The 18,315-nt window shown below is 41.2% G+C and overlaps 1 protein-coding gene and 1 long non-coding RNA gene across 16 annotated transcripts in view; one reads left to right on the forward strand and one right to left on the reverse strand.

Annotated features, from left to right (window-relative positions):
- The window catches only part of TJP1 (tight junction protein 1), a 186,391-nt gene extending 182,138 nt beyond the window's left edge, over nt 1-4,253 (reverse strand). For 13 of the 14 annotated variants that reach the window (XM_072981897.2, XM_078381176.1, XM_078381175.1 and 10 more), the window contains exon 1: nt 3,963-4,253. In XM_072981897.2, coding sequence (XP_072837998.2) covers nt 3,963-4,129 — 167 coding nt within the window. In that variant the 5' untranslated portion in view covers nt 4,130-4,253. The remainder of the gene's footprint in view (nt 1-3,962) is intronic. The other variant, XM_078381179.1, reaches the window with a different exon arrangement.
- Nucleotides 4,254-4,728: 475 nt separating this feature from the next.
- The window catches only part of LOC110074498 (uncharacterized), a 29,335-nt gene continuing 15,748 nt past the window's right edge, over nt 4,729-18,315 (forward strand). For both annotated transcript variants that reach the window (XR_013539031.1, XR_002299812.3), the window contains exons 1-2: nt 4,729-4,805; nt 18,127-18,185. This is a non-coding gene — a long non-coding RNA (uncharacterized LOC110074498). The remainder of the gene's footprint in view (nt 4,806-18,126; nt 18,186-18,315) is intronic.

Raw genomic sequence — 18,315 nt, forward strand, 5'->3', positions numbered from 1 at the left:
TAGGGGAGACATATTCCTTGTTGCCATCAGCAACACCTCCACTAGTGGTGGGAACACACAGAAAGCTCCATCCAACTTACTACAAGCGGTCATACACATCCAAACATCTATATGTAGTAAGTTCAACTGCAGGACTTTTTACAAACATTCATTCAAGAACACAAGGAGTTATTTGTAAAACATTGCAAAACAGATAGAGATGGAAGAATTTACTTTTCTGGACTATAAATCCCTGAATTTCACAGATAGCATGGCCACCAGCAAACTAGTGGTGGGATTCTGGAAATGCCCCATAATTTGCCCCATCCCTGACACTAAAGCATTTTCCCCATTTAGCTCTCTATACACTCGTCCTTCATGTTTATTATCTAGTTCTTTACTGCTTTCTCAGATTTGCAGTGGTTCTTTTACATTTGACATGCAGAGATCATGAGAATTAAATCTGTGAATTTCTGCCCTACCAATAAGCCACAACCCCCTCCCCATGATGTTGCTGAAAACAAATATTAAATTATCTGCACTAATGGTACTATCTCTGGTTTCTGTGTAGCTCAGTAGGTTAAAGGTTGGGAGTTCAATTCCCCACTGCATCTCCTACAGTAAGAGCCAGTCTGTGTAGTTATGGGCAAGCTAGGGAATAGTAAACCACTTCTGAGTACAGGTATTCTCTATTCTTGAAAAACCTGGAAAGGGTTGCCTTAAGTCAGAAAGGCACACAACACACAAACATACATACAAGGATTGGGGACTTCTAACAGATAATGCAAGTGGGAGACTGGGCAATTCTAAGGGAGAAGCTTGATACAGTACCTCTTCCATTCAAATTGGCAGGATAGCTATTGTGGGCTGAAAGGCCTAAGGAAGGTAGAAAAGAGTCACTCATTGGCCCTTCTGCTAAACTGGGGCCAGGTGGGAGAGTGATTTGATAATGTGGATGACTGTCCTCAGGAATCATTCTTGGGACTATCCCATTCATTTTCTTAATGACTCAAAATTGCTTCTGTACAATCACTCTTTTGACACTTGCAGCTCTAGAAATTGAATTAGCCACCTAGAAATTAGATTCCCCAATATTGTGTGAAGATGAAACACAGGATAGAAACAAACCATATAGTAATGAAGCTGTGCTTTTAGTATTTCATAGGACAAGACCTTTTTATTACCGAAGAAATTAGAGTGGCAGATGTTCCATAAAGGAACCAAACAGTTGCTACTACCTTTTCATTTTTCACTCAGTGAGATTCAGGTGGATTATCCCCCACAACAAAAGATAAGCATTTTAAACCTTTTTTTTATTACATGATCTATTTTGCTTGCACTGACAGTATATACTAACATATCAGACAACATATTTGTACATTGGGCAAGTAGAAAGCATTATTACACCCTTTTAAAAGCTAAGGATGGGTTCTGATACACTCTTACTATTTTTCAAAATGCCATAACTGAAATAAGCTTCTTTTAAAAATCTTACCACGTGTGCTTGAGTGTTTTTCAGGTTAAGGGCAATTTTAGAAAACAGTATTATATACAGAACCACAAGCCAATCTTAATGAACAATACAGCCTTAAACACTCAGTACTTTATATATGAAATCAAAAGATGGTCCAATTAAATTCAATGATGATAGTCCTTTGTAACTCTATAGAAGCTTAGCATGCCTCTCTATCAACCCTGCTTTGTCCATAGATGCTCTTATCATTCATAATAACCACTGATGAATTTAGGCATAACACATTATGCAAGAGTATCTGACAGGTGTTGCAATTAATGTATTTTTCAATATGCAGGGAAAGAGGCACTGATACACAAAGTCATACAATGATGTGAGAGAGCATTTTGAAGAGGGTGCACAAAGGAGGCAAACAAAGAAGATATGTAATGGCCAGTTTTGTTCCTAAGAATTAAACTTTGTTGTTCACATCTGCATAAATACCTCACTGAACTGCATGCACTATTGAAAGAGACAGAGCCGATATTGTTAAAAGTATACTTAGTTTAGCCACTTATGTCACATTCAGATAAAATGTTTGGAGTAGTAAGAATAGGCAACTCATGGTCAGAGTTTGGGGGGCACCCACCTCAATATCTTGAGGTGAGGTGCTCTTTTCTCAGGGCATTATCTTCCCTTTCACACTAGTGTAAACAAAGAAACAACTTTTTAAAATAAAAAACTAACTTCAAATGAGCAAAACTGACATATAATATTTAAATCCTCTTTCTCATGTTGGGTGTTTTGCCAATCTATATATGGTGGGGGAAGGGGAGAGAATCAAGCATGCCAAGTGCCAGAAATAGGAAGAAACTCTTTGCTAGTGGTTCTAAGATGATCAAGCTATGTTCTGTATTACGAGCACTTTTGCCCCCTGACATTTTGCAGTCTGTCTCTGAGACCTCAGGTCACAGCCACAGCAAACCACTGCTCAGATGTGGTTCTTGAATTCCTAAAAATATATATTTAGTTCAACTTTCTAATGTGCAGTTTAGGCCGCAGGATGGATGTCTCTTCTCTACTGACTTTTTAAAGAGACAGACTGGGAGAAAGAGAAAGAAGAGCCATTTCTCATGTGCCCAAATTACATGTGCACATGCAAGAAAAATCAAATGTACAAAAGATGGAGAATTGCATCAAAGCACTATTCTTCATATCTGGTGTTCCGGACTACTATTTAAATTATATATAAATTAACCTTTCATTTGGTTACAATATTTTGTGTAATATGTTGCCACCAAATAGCCAAGAGAATCATCTTCTGCAATGTGATTACTTCTTCCACCCACCCCAATATTTCTGGTTGGATTTACCTTTCACTTCTGATGATTCCTCCTTTCTAAACACCCTTCCTTCCCTATTGCTTTGAGTCAAACTGCAATGCCAATATGTTACAAACCAGTGTATAAGTATCTTTCTGCCCTACATAATTTATACTACATAATACTACATAATTACTGTGTGACAGCATGACCACCCCCATACACATACACAATGGAGCTTGCTGCTCTAGTAAACTGAGCAAAGGCCATTAAAGGAACAGTGAAAGGCATCTGTGTAAATCTGATAGGTTGAGTGCTCAGAATTTTTTTTTAAAAAAAGATCAGTTTTAAAATCTCCACCTGCCAACCAACCTGAAAGTCATTTATCTGCCATTGCAGCACACTTCAATAATGCATTTTATAAAAAGCAGAAGAAAATGCAACTCCCAAACAGGTCAAAGAACATGATCCCTATTCTAACATCTATGCAAGGGCCTTCATTAGCATTCTCGCTTTGATTGTCCCAGAGAAAGCACCCATGACCCCCAACTCAGACGTGCATCATCATTTTGGTTAAAAAGACATAGATACAGTACTGTATATAGATCCCAGAATCGACTCTTAAACTCAGAAGAAGCTTCCAGTTTGTGGTTATAACAATAAAAGCGTTTCTGTTCTTTTCCCCCTCCAGTGTCCCACCAACTGGGCAAGGAAGAAACAAAGACACCCAAAGAGCATCAAGGCTTAAGGCACCCCCAAATAAATAAATGAATGAATAAATAAAAACCCGAAACCGTTCTGCTGCAAACCATTCCGTTCCCCCATGACGCGCTGCTGCCTTTCCAGTAACCAGGATTAAAAAGAGGATCCTATTGCAAAGAAATTGGATTATTATTTGGAATGCTGACGAGGATGGTGATGGGTTTTTGTTATTTGTTTGTTTGGGTTTTTTTTTTAAGTGAATGCAGCACGCCTGAGCCTCGTTGCCGGGCAAGGCAGAAGCAGGTCGACAGATTCCTTGGCCCTGGGTGGCAACGGGGGGAGGGGGGGTCTCCGTCACCAAAACGCAAGAGAGGTCAGGCGGGCGGGCGGGCAGGCAGGCAAGGCAAGCATCCAGACACACGCACCAGGCGCAATGCCGGGGAACGGCAACAGCAGCAGCAGCAGCAGCAACCCGCAAAGCAGCGGCGGCAGCGCCTGCTACTCACCAGAGCTTCCTCTTTAAGGGCATGAGGCTGCCTCGGTTGGAGGCGGTCACCCCGATGGCCATCTGCAACACAGTCAGGTATTTCTGATACTTCATTTTGCCGTCGCCCCCCCGGTCCCTGCTGCGTCCCCGCCGCCGCCACCGACAGAGTCTCTCCAGCCGCTGCATGCAATCATCAAATTTTTATTTCCAGGCATCTGCCGTCCTGCGTCGCGTTTCTTCCCCTCCTCCTCCTCCTCCTCTCCTCCTCCTCCTCCTCTTGCCGCGCTCCCTCTTTCTCTCTCTCTGTCTCTCTCTCTCTCTTCTCCCGCGCGCGCTGTGTAGCCCCCACAACCAGCACACGCTCTCCTCCCCCGCCCGCCGCCGCCGCCGCCGCTGCTCCCCCCTTCTCCTCCCCTCCTCGCGATCGCCTCCGCCTCCTCTTGCTGCTGCTGCTGCTGCCGCCACGCTCAATGTCTATGCTCTTGCTTTTGCTCGCTCTCGCTCGCTCGCTCGCTCGCTCGCAGCTGCTAGGCACTCCCCCCCCCTTGTCTTCTCCTCCTCGCCTGCTGTCGCACTCCCTCCCTCCCTCCTTCCTTTGCCCACCTTGGCTGTTCCCATTCTGCTTCCTCCCTCCCGGCTCCGCTTTGTGCTCAGTGAACATTCACACGTGTGCGCTCATCACGCTATGACTGCAGGCTGCCAACTAAAGAGGGGGGGGGGGCTTGGGCATCCTGGGACAAGATCTAGAATTGCCTCCAACACAACGCGTGTGAGAGACCACAAACCGAACGGAGGGGTTCACACTGGCTCCCTCCCCAAGATTTGGGCAACTTAACGTTTTTGGATTAGTATTCCTGACTGGGTAAGTTTTGGAGGTGTGTTTTTTGTTTGTTTAATTGCTTTCCCTATTTCTGTTTCATGCAAGTGTACTTAGTGGCTGTTTGGATCAGAACAGGCACATTCGCATACTCAGCACATGGAGGTTCCCACCTCCCACGCAGTGCCTTGAGGGAGCAGTTCTTAAACTGTTTTATGTGCCATGGACCACTTCAAAATTGCTGAGAGTCTCAGAAGACCACTTATTTGTTGTATAAATCGAAGTGCATCCACAACTCATCTTTTACTACTGTGCCTTTTCTTCAGTGCCAGGATAATCTTCAGAATCACTGCTGAATTGTGAAAATTGCAAAGCTGAAGCCAACTTGCTGAGAAAGACCCTTTACACTCAGGAGGTGTTGTTTTTTTTTAATAATTGAAGATTTAGTAAGTAACACCAGCATCATTAAGAAAATCACAAGCCCAAGGCCATATTGTTATTAATCTGTTTGGTACTCTATGATTCAAAACAGTTTCAGTCTCTAACATCAGGAGAAACCAATCAGTCAATGAGTAACTGTAGGCATGGACACCACAGACCACAGTTTGACCATGTCCTGTTTTGGAACCATTTAGATGCAAGTCTGAAGAACTGATTCACACAGGCATGCTTGCTGCTTTGCAGTAGCGCCTTTAGTGGCACGATCTTCAGCCTATTTGCTTGGCCATTAAGTCCTCAGGTTTTATTGGAACGTACCAATAGGTGTGTTTAGTTAGGACTTCAACATTTGCAGCCATTTGCCAGAGTCAACTAGCTGTCAAATAATACCAGCAAGGTGCTCATAATTTCCTCATTGCTAGTCAGGGATTGTTGTTCTTGGGTGCCATCTAGTTACTTTCAATTTATGGTGACACTAATAGGTTTTTGGGGATATGTGAGATGCTCCTGGCATGGCTTATCATTACACCTGAGTGCATTTTTCTATCACTGAACTGGGATCTGAACCCAGTCTTTCTGAGTCCTAGCCCAGTCCTCTATATCTGCTGCACCACATTGGTTTTTCAGTAACTGCTAGCATGTGTGAGTGGGCCATGGCCACAGAACTGCCAGTGAAAGCTTTGGAATATTTTCAGCAGTCAGGTGTTGAAGCACCTGCTACGCACATCCACATTCATCATGCCACACAGCAGCCTTACTCATGTGTGGTGCAATCCTTAGTACAGTTGCTCAGAACTCAACATTGGTTGAAATCCTGGCGTGCGGTTATGCAAAAGGTATTACTTTTTGTGGTGAATTGTTGCAAGTTAAGAAATCTCCATAGGTATTATCAGTTGCACACTGAGTTGTGCCACTCAGCATCCAACAGAAAATGCTCACTTTGCCTCGAAAAGTTACAACTTTAGCATAACTGTCCAACAGGATTTCAGCCATTCTGTTAAATGAGGGTTACCCAAGCATTGTACTTAGAATTCCACCCTTAAAGGTGGTTCTACAGATTACCATACATTCTGAACATTTCCCTTGGGCTACAGTCCAATTATTTTCTGCTAGGATCAGCTGACAAAATATATCAGCCTGTGGTGCCTGTTTATTGCTCAAAAACCATATCACCTGTGGTAATATGCATGCAGAACCTAACAATCACAGATACTAAATATACACATTGATAGATCTTTTCTATCACTTCCAGTACAATGCCATTCAGTAAAATCTATTCGCACACACATCCAGAGAGGACCTAATCCTATTGCTTAGTTATGCTTGCAGAAGATGAATGGTGTAATTCATTGTGATGTCTTGCTGCTAATTCATGAGTCCCCACTTGGATATTCATGCATGTTCACGTCCTGTCCTGGCACATGCACTGGTTGAGAGGTGGCTGAAAATCCAAGCAAGAATTCATGAAGTGCCAGTAAGAAGCTGCTTCACATTACATTGTTTGCCTTCAACAGGCATAACTATGCAATAGGACTTTAGCCACAGTGTTACCAGTCACTAAATATACATACAATAATCAGATGAATGTGGTGATGAAGACATTTTTGTGGCAGTCCCATGGAATTAAAATACTACTGCGGGATGCCTTCGTTTTGTTAACACTGAATAACAAGGAGTGGACTTTTAAAGGGCCCCCTTGCCTTTCTACCTCCCTATCTCAAGCATTGTTCAATCCATGGAGGAGATACTGCTACCTCAGTGGTATGATTTAAACAGAAATTTCTCTCTTTGATATCTTCCTTCCTTGTCTACCCAACAAAATAACTGAAACTGATCTTCTGTACTGATTCCTCGTGTACTCTCTTTTCCTGTTCACCAAAGTAGACTGATATCAAAGAAAGAACCAGAACTATTCAGTCAGGCCATGTAATATTCCCATCCATGACTTGGTTGGAAGTCTATTTTTCCCCATAATATGTTATCATCCGCTGGTTTCCTTTTTTTCAACCTTTAGCCTGGGTTAATCCCAATATCTATGTTGTTGCAGGCATATCACACAGATGCAAATTGGAAGAGTCTCCTTGTTACAATTGCTCATTCAGGGGGATCTTATGGGGACATATTTGCCTATAAATTAGTGCCAGATGCAGTGGGGCACAGGGATTTAGGCATATACCCTCTCACCAATTCTTACATATCTTTCCTTTGAATTCTATACTCAGAATACCAAGAGCAAAGGATACCAGCTGACACTTGGAGGCAAGGTGAAATGCAGTATCCAGTGAAGGGCATGTCTGCCTTACTAGAAGCGTGGCAGACTAATGGGAAATGGAGATAAAGTGATGTCTTCTATTATGTTGTTTGAGACAAACACAGAGGGTAGAAGGGATGTTTTTCTCTCTACAACACTAAACACAAGATTCCACTAAAGAACAGAGAACCTTACTGGTGCAGCAGTATGCCACACAAATTTCTAGATCAGCTCCTTCAATGAGTGCAATATTGGCACCATCTTGGGTGGCCCCAGTAGCTATAACTGGTTGCTTCAGCTACCAAGTTTTTAGACATAAGAATGTATAAGTTATATGCAGGACTGTAAGTAGGGTAGGGCAACTGGGGCTTTGCCCCAGGGCACAAAAATGTAAAAGGCACTGAAAGCTAGAGCTGTATCCACTGGGGAATGTTAGGAAAATAAACAACAATACATCTATTAATTTTCTTTCTTTCCCTTTTTTTTTGGGGGGGGGATGAAAAGCATAAACTTCCTCTTCCCTTTTTTTTTAATGGCGTACCATGGGCATGACCTCTTTTTTTGGAAAACGTCATGCCTATAATCAGGGTACAGTGGGTGGGAAGCAAGGCTGATTGCACTGGGTGCCAACATTGGTAGTTGGAGTTCTGCCCAAGGGGGACCCAGCTACTCTGTGGCCTACATTAAAATAATTCAAACAGCCTCGCACACACACACAGCAATAAGGACTGGGAAAGATTCCTGCTTAAGACCCTGTCAGAAGCCAGGAAATTGTGGTCCTTTGGCTGTGGCTCAACTCCAACTCCCATCAGCCTAGGCTAGCATGCCAGTATTGAAAGGTGATGGGAAAAGAACATCTGGAGGGCTACAGTCCACGTGTAGATAATACCAATGGCCTGACTTAGTACAGTGCTAGATCCTATGTTCACTCTTCACACAAACACGCACTGCTGAGGTTGTCATCCACCTTTAGGTTGTAATTGAAATCGTACAAAGCCCGCCTGTCTCTCTCTTCTAACAGATGTGATGCTAGTTGTGAAAGGAATACATGAAATCCTCACATAACAGAGGTACACACACACACACACATAAACAAACACATGGAACCTACACATAAAACCCAGAAGCTTTTCCCTCAGTCTCGCCATGTCTTCTTACTCCACTCCCATGTCTTGATAGCCAAAACTATTCAAAACTAATCATTCTCCACACACATCTCTTTGCTTGATATATCAGCATGACCTTGCTTTAAACCATATATGCACAAAAACTCACACTACCCATGCCATTTCATTACACTCGCTTTCTCTTATACTGTCCTTCCACACTATCAGTGTCTTAAAGTCATACACACGCACACTTCTCTTTGCGAGCTGCTCCATCACTTCTCCCCACATCTCTTTTCCTAAGACCTCTTCTTCTGCCAGACCCAATAACAGTCCTATATTGGTGAGGAATGACCTCCTCCCCTCACTGTAGCTATCCCTTGTGCTTACCTGGGGCCTGTCCTGGTTTCCCCACTCTCAACGGGGAGCAGATGCTGGGTCCTTTTCCCTTTGGCCCTCTCCCATGGGGCTGGGGCTCTCCTTCTTCCCCCTCTGCCAGCAGAAAAGAGCCATGTTGCAGCTCTTACCCAGCAGCAATGCCAGGAGCTGGCAGAGGGAACGTCGGCCTTGGCCACTGCCATCCTTTGAGGCCTCAAACTGCCCTCTCCCCTCTGGGTCCCTGTCCTTAGCATGCTAATCTCATTAAAGCCTAGAATAGCCCCACATTATTTTAATCCCGCCAGCATCACTTGTACGTTACAGACTACAATCGTGTTGTGGAGTGAAACAACACCTTGGAGTAGCTTTGTTATCCTGCCGGAAGGCTTAGTCCTTTGAAACTGGGAACACAGAGACAGGGTGGGAGAAGAGGTAAGAGGTTCTGGGGCACTGCAGGAGCACCTTCACTAGGTTTCCACACAGAATGAAAAGAAGAGGTGCAATGTCATTATTCCGACAGCATAATGCAAAATGTGGGAGGAGGAAACTTGTGTCTCAGCTTTTGTTATATGTACGATCTCATAATAATCCACTGTATTTGTTGACCTGAAAAAAACTAGACTAGAATATAGAATGGGCTTTAAAACCAGGGGAAGAACCTCTGCAAGCTATGTTTCATCATCCTAAGAGACATTTTGCTTGCTGAGACGAAAGAGAAAACACAACCCTCCTCTCCATACGCAGAAGCCAATGGAATAGGCAGCAGGACACTGGAGGCAGGATAGCCTGTTCTATGGCATTGAACAGAAACACATCACAAGGAAAGTTGCACGGCGCCCACACCTCTACCCTCTGATGCCTGATCACTGCCCTCGACTATGGAGCTTCTGTTGCCTGAAAAAGCTGCCTCACTTCCTCCTTACAGGTCTGGCCTTGACTGTCCTGGGGGGCTCTAGCTGTTGCAACAAGACTGGCGTGGGGAGTCTTTGCTGTATAATTCTCTCGTAGACCAACTGGCTTTTACTTACACAGAGGACGTTGCCTTATCCTGAAGCAGGCCATTGGTCTGCCTACCTAAAGACTTTCTCCTCTGACTGGCAGGAGCTCCTGCAGGGTTCACACAGTAGTCCTCAGTGTCATCTGGAGATGTAAGGATTGAATGTAGATGTGTAACCACTGAGCTGCAGAATTTTTAAATCTATGCCTCTCCAACACCAGATAGTTTTCTTATCTCACTTTTGTTAAAGTGGAAACAATACAGAGCTTCCTTCAAAGCACTGTATGTGGGTGAATAAAATGTAAATGGCTATATAGAGACAGTTGTTTTGCAAATTACCTTACCTGTGATTAAAAAAAAAATCCAAAATGTTAGGATTCTGAATCTGCACTGAAAAGAGAGAAAGCCTATCCTACAGACCATTTTTAAAGCATGCATTCTACCACAGATAATGCATCTGAGGTTTTTATTCTGATTTTCTGTTGTACTTTTATATCTGATGCATCATTTTGATAGCATTCACAGTGCTAGTTTATTTATTATTTAGTTATGTATTCATATCTCTTTTGGTATTTGCTAGTCATTTTGAAGGCCTACAGGCTGAAATACATATACATATAATAAAATTCTGTTTGTCATAAGATGATGCTTCAGGCTAAAGAACATGTGACACACAAGGAAGCCTGAACATTTTCAGAAGTTGCAGATAGTGGGAAGAAGTGATTTTTTCCTCCCTCCCCCTGCCATGAACTTGACAGGCAAATCTATTTCCATGAAAAAGATAACCTCCATGTTTTGCCAATGCACGCGCAAATGGAAGTTTGAAGCATGCAAATTTGTGAAAGAGAAATAAAGATTTCAACAGTTGAAACCTGCCCCCCACTTCCCAAACCTTTCTATACCCCTGTTCAAATTGTGTCTGATCAGATGAAAAGCTTATCTGGTGTAGCATTCTGCTCCCAGTAGCCAGCACTTGCCTCTAAGGGGCCCAGAAGCAAGAGGAGAAACATGTCAAGACTGTCCCATTTGTGTTCCCAACAAATGGGGCAGCATTGAGGAAATTGTTCCCTCTAATACTGGAATGCAGCCATCATTTTTAGTAGCCTGTAATGGCTTATGTTCCACAAATTTGTTTGATACCTTTTTAAAAGCTGTCAGAACTGGCCCAAGACATTCTGGACGTTCTGCAACCTGACGTGAAGAGTATGCTGGCATCCACTCCCATTTCATAGCCAAATGCAGACTGAAGAGGGAACTAAATCTTACTCTGAGAATCAAGTGGGGCAACAGCCTATGCCATAACTGAAGGCAGCAGCACAGTTTAGGGGGATACAGGGAGGCTGCATAGTATACTACTCCTTCTCCCAACATCTTGCTGCCTGAGGCAACCATCTCTCTTTACAAAATTTTAGGGCCATCCTAGACACTGTTGAAAATGAAATCCATCACTACATTTTACAGAAGCAAAGTTGCACACTTTAACTATGTTCTGTATAAAGATGCAGACATCCTTTTATCTGTTCTGCTTTTTCAAGAATACAGGTTCATTGGGTGATTCCATGTCTAATACAGTGGTGCCCTGCAAGACGAATGTAATTCGTTCCGTGAGAACCGTTGTCTTGCGAAAAAATCGTCTTGCAAAAAGCGGCTTCCCATAGGAATGCATTGCAATGCATTCCTATGGGAACCTCGCAAGACGAATGGAATTTTTTCATCTTGTGAGACATCGGTCTTGGGAAAAAAATAGTCTTGTAAAGCACGGCCATAGAAGAAGCCATCTTGTGAGGCACCATAGCGATCGAAAAAACCATTCGTCTTGCGTTTTTTCGTCCCACGAGGCGTTCATCTTGCGAGGCATTACGAGAGAAGAAATGTAACTTCCCTACATCTACTTTCTCTACACACCATACATAATATGATACATCTATATAGTATGACCTCTTATTTACCATTTTTCTATACTAAAGTGCCCCATTGTCTGTGAGGGCTCAGAGAAGGGTAGAAGGGAAGCAATAAGACTTACATTAAGAATCAACATATTCCAATGTATTTTTTCAAGTTTTCTGGGAGACTGAATTCATTGCTTAACACTGCTTAACATTGCAAAAAGAAGCACCTAATCCAGCATTTTAGAAATCTACGTCCCACTATCTCATAACGTAAAACCCAAAGTGCTAATTTTGCAGTGCAAATTGATGTCGATAACATGACCATTTTCCTGCAAATGCAGAAGCTGAGATGTGGTGAGAGCTTTTAAAAATACCTATGTTATGTCACCCTTCACAAAACTGATGGTTAGCTTAATGCCTCTTTGTATAAAAAGGTACTTCCAGACATAAACATGTACATAGAAGCATTCTTCAAAGAGCTGTGAAATACAGATGGGGCAAAGATTTGTATTCTGTTGCCCCAGAGGCCAGAACTAAATCAAACAGGCTTAACAGGAGGACAGATTTCAGCTGATCATGAGAAAAAATCATCTTGAAAGTAAGAGCAGCATAAGCATGAAACCAATTATCTACAGCAGGTTGGGTGGGCTCTTCTTTGCTAGAAGTTTCCCGTAGACTGGACACCTGTCATGTTGGGGATACTCTCGTTCTGAAGTTTTTCCGTGGATGGACTAAATGACATATAAATCCCCCACCCCAATGCTGTGATTCTATGTGTATCCTCTGTGCACACTAAGCTCCGTCACTATCACAGAATGAATTACAAAAGATAAGAGATTCTCGCCACAATTCTGTACAAAAGCTTTTTGTGTCATTTGAACATAGAGAGCTGTCTGCTTCTCAATTCTATTCATAGGCTGTTGATAGAACTGATCCTGTATTTGCACAATTAGTACAAAATGAAAAAAAACCTTTTCAATTGCATGAGAAAGCAGTTCCATTAAAAACACTACACTGTTAAGAGTCCCACTGTTAATCAGATTAAAATTACAATGAACTTTAATGTAATAGGATTTGCTATAATCAGGAGCAAGAGTGGAATCGCCTTAATATTTACAAAAGACGGTTGAGGGTGTGATATCTGGGAATGCCTTCTGGGCCGAAAAAGAAGCTGAAGAAGAGCCATATTGGTTTCCTATATGAAATATAAAAGATTTCATAATCTAGTTTGAGTTTATTTCTCCATTGGTTCAATTGGAGAAGGACGTGCAGTCACGACTGAATATTTTCAAGACTAAACTAACTTTGGTTTTTACCAGAATTGAGAGTTCTCCCAAGTAGAACCAGATCCAAAATAGTAGCTTAGAGGTTGAGTGTGATTCATTCATAATTTACTGCACCCCAGGAGCCACATACTGTAGTGGGATGACCACATATGCAAACAGAAATCTACATCTGAGATATTATTATTCATGGGTTCTAATGCTAAATACCAAAACTGGCATGCAAAGAGCCTTGGGTCCCTTTAAGGAGAAAGGTGGGGTACACATATTTTAAATAAATAAATAATAAACCTAGTCAAAGGCAACCATTCATACTCCTGTTTAAAATATAAAGAACACCAAAGATGATACAGAAACAATTCTTGCTTGGGAACCTAATGTCTGCCTACTCTGAAAGAGGACCAAGCTTTGATTTAGTGGGATTGACAACCAGCTATCCTAGTACTACTGCTACCACTGTCATCTTGGTTCTAGGCTCTTACTTCTTAGTGCCTGATCCTTGCTAAGGCTCCATTTTCTCTACTTCTAAATCTGAGTGGCCCTGCTAATGCTTTGAATAAAGAATCCAGGAAACAATTTTGCCCAGAGTTTGGACAAAATTATTTCCCGGATTACAGATTTCAGAATCCCCCAATAGCCATGCTGGCTGGGGTTTTCCGGAAGGTAACACCTCCAAGCACTGTTACAAATGAATAAGTAATATTGTTTATTTGGCTGTTTATATAAATTTTATTTATTTGCATGGTTTTATTATACATGTTCTACCTACCACTTGAAAAGTTGTTGAAAGATGTATTTCTACAGTAAGTACAACGTAACATTATTTCTTCATTTTTGTTACCTTATTTTTTTTCTTCCTTTTTCTTTTCCAAACCACACTACATAGGCTTATCATCTTTACACTCTTTCTATTGCTCTATCTCATTAGAGAAATTTATTCTAGTACTCAGATTTTTACCTTTTGATTCCTCCTGCTTTTATTACAAATTATGTTCTAAATATTTATTTTTAACATTTTAAATTGAATCATAGATCATTTTTGATTGCTTATTGTTTGGGCTTTATTGATTTATTTGCTGGTTTTGTCTGATTATATGTGATGTTTCTTTTATTACATTTGATTTGTTTTACATTAGTCTCATTCTGGATGTAAACTATCTAAAGTAGTGTTTATCACTAAGAGCCACAGTATTCAAGTTAAACAAGCAAGCAAACAAACAAACAAACAAACAAACTGTATACACTCTCTCACTCTCTCCTTTATATACAGACACATACAAACATGCACAGATAATAATAATCTTAAAACTATAGAGCTGGAAATGACCTATGGCTCATTGGGTCCAAAACATTAGTAGCTGGCATGAAAGCTACACCTGCTAACATAGAACTGCTAGATAGCTCAGTGGTTTAAGGGAGCCAGAGGTTGGGAATTCAATTCCCCACTGTGACAGGCTGGACTCAATGATCTAGCTCTGAACTTCTAAGATGATGATGATGATTTGCACAAGTGTTTAAAAGTCCAGGAACTGTGTTCTTTTGCACCTATGACTGCCCCATGGATATCTGCAAGCCCTTTTACTTTTAGTTCAACTTTCCATTCTTCCGAGGTTAGTAAATTTGAGTACCCAGCTTGTTAGTGGGGGCGGGGGGGCACTGTGTAGCCTGCATGATTAAATCGCAAACCACTCAGAGAGTGCTTCAAGCGCTATGGGGCAGAAGATAAGCAACACACTTTTTTTAGTTCTTAGAGATCTCTTGAAAACACATTTCTTTCCATATGCTTGTAGCTTGTACTTTTAGTCCTCCAATCTGCTGTGCTTCATTTTCAGTCTGGTTTTTCCCCCCTGCCAATTTAGCTAGTCTGAATATGTGTTTTATTATAATCACGTATTGTTCTTCTCACTGTTGTTTGGTCTGATTCTTTTGTGTGCCCTTTGCCTTTGGGTGACAATTTTCACAGAAAATTCTGAAATGGAGCTGCCTCTTTTATTGTTAATGATGGTGGCAGCGGTGGTGGTGATGAGAGTGACAACTTTCTGAATGAACATAGACACAGCTTCTAAAAGAGCTTCAGACATTAAAAGCATGTGACTTTTCTTTATTTTGGGGAAAAGAAAGGACACTTTATGCTAAGCATGCTGCTGTATGTTGCTAGCAGTTAAGGTGCCTGAGAAAGATGGCTTTAGGGTAAACGCTTTGCATATAGTAGGCCACAGTTTCTTCCTTGGCATCCCCAGATAGAACTGAAAAAAACTCTTGAAACTCTGAACAGTCACTGCCAGCCTGTGAAGACAATACTGGTCTAGATGGTAAATATTTGCCACTGTAGAACACATCTTCCTATGTTGCTAGTACTGTTAAGATGAGAAGTCTAAATTAGTCTTTTCTCTTCAAAGTGATGTTAGCAACAGCTCGCCGTGTGAAGACACCATGATGACGATAATGTTTCTACCTCACTTTTCCACTATCAGGCAGTGCCCAATGCAGCTTATAAGTTCTTTTATTTAAAATGGTCTTTATCAATGAATCCAAGTACCAGCTTCCATGGATGTCCAACAGAAATATGATGATGTATCAAGAAGAGAAAAAAATGAAAAACAATTCTAGCTCCTCTGCAAAACCCTAAGGTAGTTTCCTGCCAAATATGCCACAGGATCAACAAAAAAGGAAAAGCAGAAAGGGGGCACTGAGGTTGAGAGGGGCAAGCTTAATTGGTAGAACAGTTCCAAATATTGAAGGGTCTTGCACCTGAACTTCAAAATAAGCTCTGTTCATTTGTCATTCCACCTGATTAAAGTACTCATGTCATCGTATGGAGTTTTGTAATCTCATTCCAATTAACAGAAATGCTAAACTATTTCTTGTTTCAAATTTTACGTGTGCTACTGTTTTGTAAAATAGAGCAACTCCCCTAATCACAAATTTTGTTTTGTAAAATTGTTTCTTGATCTGGCTTGCATGTCCATCCTTGCTCAGAACACACCTAAAGCCAAATGTTTTGAAAAGGCAAGACTTTCCTTTTTGACAAGGCTGAAGGGCCAAGGACACAGGCAGCACCACATATCTTGAAGGCTTGGCCGGCATTCCCCCTGTGCAAAATTTAGATTGCTGTCCTCAAAGAAACCAGATTACACAAATTACCCTGAAGTTCAGAAATGTGATGCACCAAAAGAACAGCAATGTGGTTTACAGAACCATTTTGAGGATTTAGAGACACATTTATAAAAGTTGTTTGATGGATGACTTAAGGGTTGATATGGTTCACAAATTTTGCATTGACCTTGTGTGTCTTGAGTTTTGTCATCAAACCTGATTAAACTTGAGAGTCATATTAGGACATCACCCAACACAACTTTCATAGATGGAGTGATGCAAGTGAGAGCTGACTTCATGGGTTATAGTGAGGGAATGCAACACCTATTTTGCATTAATGAGCACATTGTAAGTGGTGAACCTTATTTCAAACCACTCTGAACCCTCTGCTGCCCTCTCTCAATTATCATGTTTCCAGAACATCCAGACCTGGAGCCACACAGGACAGCAGGACGCATAACCCAAAAAGACACAGCCTGGAAGGTGACCTGATCATGAAATCTTCAGTTAAGAACTCTTCCAAGTTTTCCCACTGCTTCTCCTGTTTAAATTAGAGAGTGGGGGGAGGAATATATATTTCTGCCATATATGGCCTTGTGTACATGGTATATTTCTTCACTTCGAATGCTTACAAGTCTTGTCTTCTCATGATACGTCCAAAGTTTTTAAAAAAAGTCAGTTTCATCTTTAAAAAAAAACTTCTGGAAAGAGTTCAGGCTTGATTTGATCTAGGACCCACTTTTTTGTCTTTCTGGCAGTCCACGGTATCCGCAAAACTCTCCTTGAACACCATATTACAGACAAATCATTTTTTTCCATGTTGTTTTGCTTCACTGTTCATTTTTCACATTCATACACAGTAATAGTAAATACAGTAATCTTGACAATCTTGGCATGGTCTCCAGAAAAACATCCTTATAGATGATGATTTTTTTTCTAGTTTCTTCATAGTTGCATTTCCAAGTCTCAATCTTCTTCTGATGTCTCAGCTGCAGTCTCCATTTGGACTGCTGATTTAACCTTAGATATACAACATATTTAATCATTTAAATTTCATAATTCTCAACATTTTCTTCTGTAGCATGATTTTTTGTCTTCTTTATTTTCAACTTCAGTCCTGCTTTTTCACTTTCTTTTTTCAAGTCATCATTGTTTACTACCAGTAAAATTGGCTCATCTGCATAGCTTAGAATATTATTGGAAAAATAACAATATTGCATGAAACCTAACACTGGGGGTTCAGTGGGAGGAGGAAGCTTTTACAAACTAAGGTGACTGTCTTCCACCACTAAATAATGAGCAAAGTCTTTTTTCATCCCTCTGGCTTGCTCCTCCTCTCTTCCTGTTTGTTTGTTTGTTTGCTTCACTTCCATTGTTTGTTTGCTCCTCCTCTTCTTCTCTGATCTCCAACCAAAGCAGATATGTTATTCTCTGCATCTGACCTCCAATCATGTGAGTGCATGGTGAACTCAATTTCTCAAGACTGCAATTTCTCCCCCCACCCCTTTATACCTCTGACTGCAATTGAAGACAATAATCTTTAACATATTACAAAAGTGGTGTCAGGTTTTGAGTTATCTAGAGCTCTTGTCTGGAAAAATGGGAGTAAAATTAGGACACAGAGAAAGGCATAAACTTCCAAACTATGACCAGAGGCCTGCTGAGATTCTGAACATGGATGATAGGAACACAGTAGTTAAATGATTGTTTTCCTTCTATGACAATGATGAACATGGATCTTATTAGCAGACTCTGAAGATTTGGAAAAAAGAAAACGAAGTTCCTAGGAGACTAGTGTGCCTAAAAATCCTAAAAATGTAGGATTTTTGGGGACTCTAGTAGATTGACTTTACCAACCATTTATGTTTGCATTAGAAAACCTAGAAGTCTATGAAAGCATATCTAGCTACTTATGTGTTTATTTTCAGTTCTTTGCACTAGTTCCTGCTTTTTATTTGGGGTCTACAGCTGTCCAAATAAGGAAAATGTGAGTAGCTGCTATCTGACATGTTACCTCCACTCTGTATGAACATATTGTGATTTCTGCGGCACTGAGTCAGCATTTTGATGATTTAGCATTTATATTCCCGACAGCTGTTTATTCCTCTCAGTGTAAT

Source organism: Pogona vitticeps, chromosome 12 (assembly GCF_051106095.1).
Source record: "Pogona vitticeps strain Pit_001003342236 chromosome 12, PviZW2.1, whole genome shotgun sequence".
Lineage (NCBI taxonomy): Eukaryota > Metazoa > Chordata > Lepidosauria > Squamata > Agamidae > Pogona > Pogona vitticeps.